The sequence below is a fragment of the Capsicum annuum genome, unplaced genomic scaffold (genome assembly GCF_002878395.1).
Source record: "Capsicum annuum cultivar UCD-10X-F1 unplaced genomic scaffold, UCD10Xv1.1 ctg75949, whole genome shotgun sequence".
In the NCBI taxonomy this organism is placed as follows: Eukaryota; Viridiplantae; Streptophyta; class Magnoliopsida; order Solanales; family Solanaceae; genus Capsicum; species Capsicum annuum.
This window is the reverse complement of record NW_025886200.1, coordinates 1-2,013: the sequence shown is the minus strand read 5'-3', so window position 1 is coordinate 2,013 and position 2,013 is coordinate 1. Positions and strand designations below refer to the sequence as shown.

Below are 2,013 nucleotides of genomic sequence, written 5' to 3'. Positions count from 1 at the left end.
CAACACCAAGGAGACAAGAGTTGGAATTGAAGAAGGAGTCTCACTTGAAGTAAAACTCTATGCAATGAGAGTTTTGATTAGAGGAAGAGTTTGAAATAAAGAATGACTCTTTGGAGAGCTGTGCTTAAATAGAAGATGCAGCAGTCAGAATAATTCACGCACTTAAAAAAGCAGAAAATCTCAATCGACAGATTGACTTCACGAAGTGCTACTCAAGCACTGAAGAAACACATTGAAGAACCTGGTCCTCAGCTAAGAGTTTTAGCGTTGATTTTTAGAGTTGTTCATTGTGTTTGAGCTATTCATGTAATATTAGTTTTAGTGTGTTATAAACTGAATTAGAAGCTAGTCTTCAAGTTGGGGAAAACTCAGAGACTTTGTGAACACATACCTTGGGAGGTATGTGTGTAGTTAGGAATTAGAGTTTATAATTCCTAGTTGTTGGTTACAAGAGTTTTGTAATCAGTCGTTGTTGAGGCTCAGAGTCTTTTAGTGAAGTTAGGGTTAAATCCTGTAGAGGTGCAGGTCGTGGTTTTTTTTACACCTTTTGAGCTGGGTGTTTTCCACGTAAAAATCATTGTGTTTTTTACTTTCTGTTTACTGCTTCCTTGAAACACGTCAGTGGAACACATGAGGCAACACGTTCCATTGATAAGCAAAAGTTAGGCGAAAATAAGAAAATCAGTAGGGCACGAATTCTTAAGACTATGTCAATGTCCAAACAAGGTACATCAATCCGGCCATGTACTTAGCTTTTTTGCTATTGTAGTAGGCTATACAAAGTAAGCACAAACTCTGTATTTCTTTTAAGTCTGAGAAAATTATATCTCAACAGTACAAAATCCTTCAAGGTATCTAAATGAAAAACGATAAGATATACAGATGTTCAAACTATTGTATAGCTAGGACATAAACACATTCTGTATAAAAGAACACTAAAAGAAAATCGATCAAATTCAAATATAATTAGGACAGTGATGAAGGATGGATGAAAAGGTGCGCACTTGTTTTTAACGTTTGGACAAAGCAACATCCTGAATCTTGACATTCATGTTCATGTGAAACTATTGATATACTTCTTCACCATTTGATCAACAAGGATCCTGTAGCCTCTTTCGCTGGGATGATAACTATCCCAGAACAAATATTTCGTGTCATCTTCACATGTACTACTCATGTATCTGTTGCATAATATGACCACCTCTATGCTTCCTGTACCACAGCATCCTTTATCTACCACTTCAAATCCTGATAACATCGTCAACTTTCAATCAAGTTCACACTTACTCGATAATACAAATGTACCCAAAAAGGATATAAATAAATGAAACACGCTTTGCACCTTTCATCAGTTTGCACTTGCAACAAATATAACTTATATTTTAACCGTGACAACTCAACTAATTCCGTGGGATATTTGTCACCTCCCACCAGCAATAAGTACCTAGTAACCCCGTCGACCAAGGCTAGGACGGACAGACAGAAAGAAATCACCTTGTGTTTTTTGTCTCGGCTAGAATTTGAACCTGAGATCTCAGTTCATTTCATTGACCACTAGGCCATATCCATAGGCACATCAAGTTCGAAACTTTTGATTTCTTAACATATATATAGAGAGAGAGAGGAATATATTTGAACCAAAGTTAGTAGAGTCGACCTAGAAAGATTCAAAATTTACCTTACCATTGAGATTTGCAAAGAGATCAAGCAATAGTACCGGCCATATAGAAGTATGAAGTCGAGAAAAAGATCAAAGTTTAGGCCAAAAATTTTACCATATTTATCAGGGTTGACAATGAGATCAAGCATAGGATCATAGATGTCAATGAAAACCAGCTTGGATTGAGGCAACTTCTTGGTTAATGTACCATTAATTGCAGCTGAAAGCTTAGTGTTAGCCAATTGTGCAGCTTGATTGTATTCCTCCACACAAAGTCTAGCTATACCTCCACTTAGTGTTCTTTGGAATGGTAAACATCCAACTGGGGGAATCCCAAAAACACCTATTTTTCT

The 2,013-nt window shown here is 36.7% G+C and overlaps 1 protein-coding gene across 1 annotated transcript; it reads right to left on the bottom strand.

Moving 5' to 3' along the window:
• Window positions 1–1,054: 1,054 nt before the first annotated feature.
• Window positions 1,055–1,960, bottom strand: LOC124894607 (GDSL esterase/lipase EXL3-like; the record flags this gene model as incomplete). Its single annotated transcript, XM_047405208.1, has 2 exons — window positions 1,055–1,248; window positions 1,776–1,960. Coding segments are annotated over 2 exons (379 nt in total), but the record flags the coding sequence as incomplete, so codon positions are not given.
• Window positions 1,961–2,013: the final 53 nt, after the last annotated feature.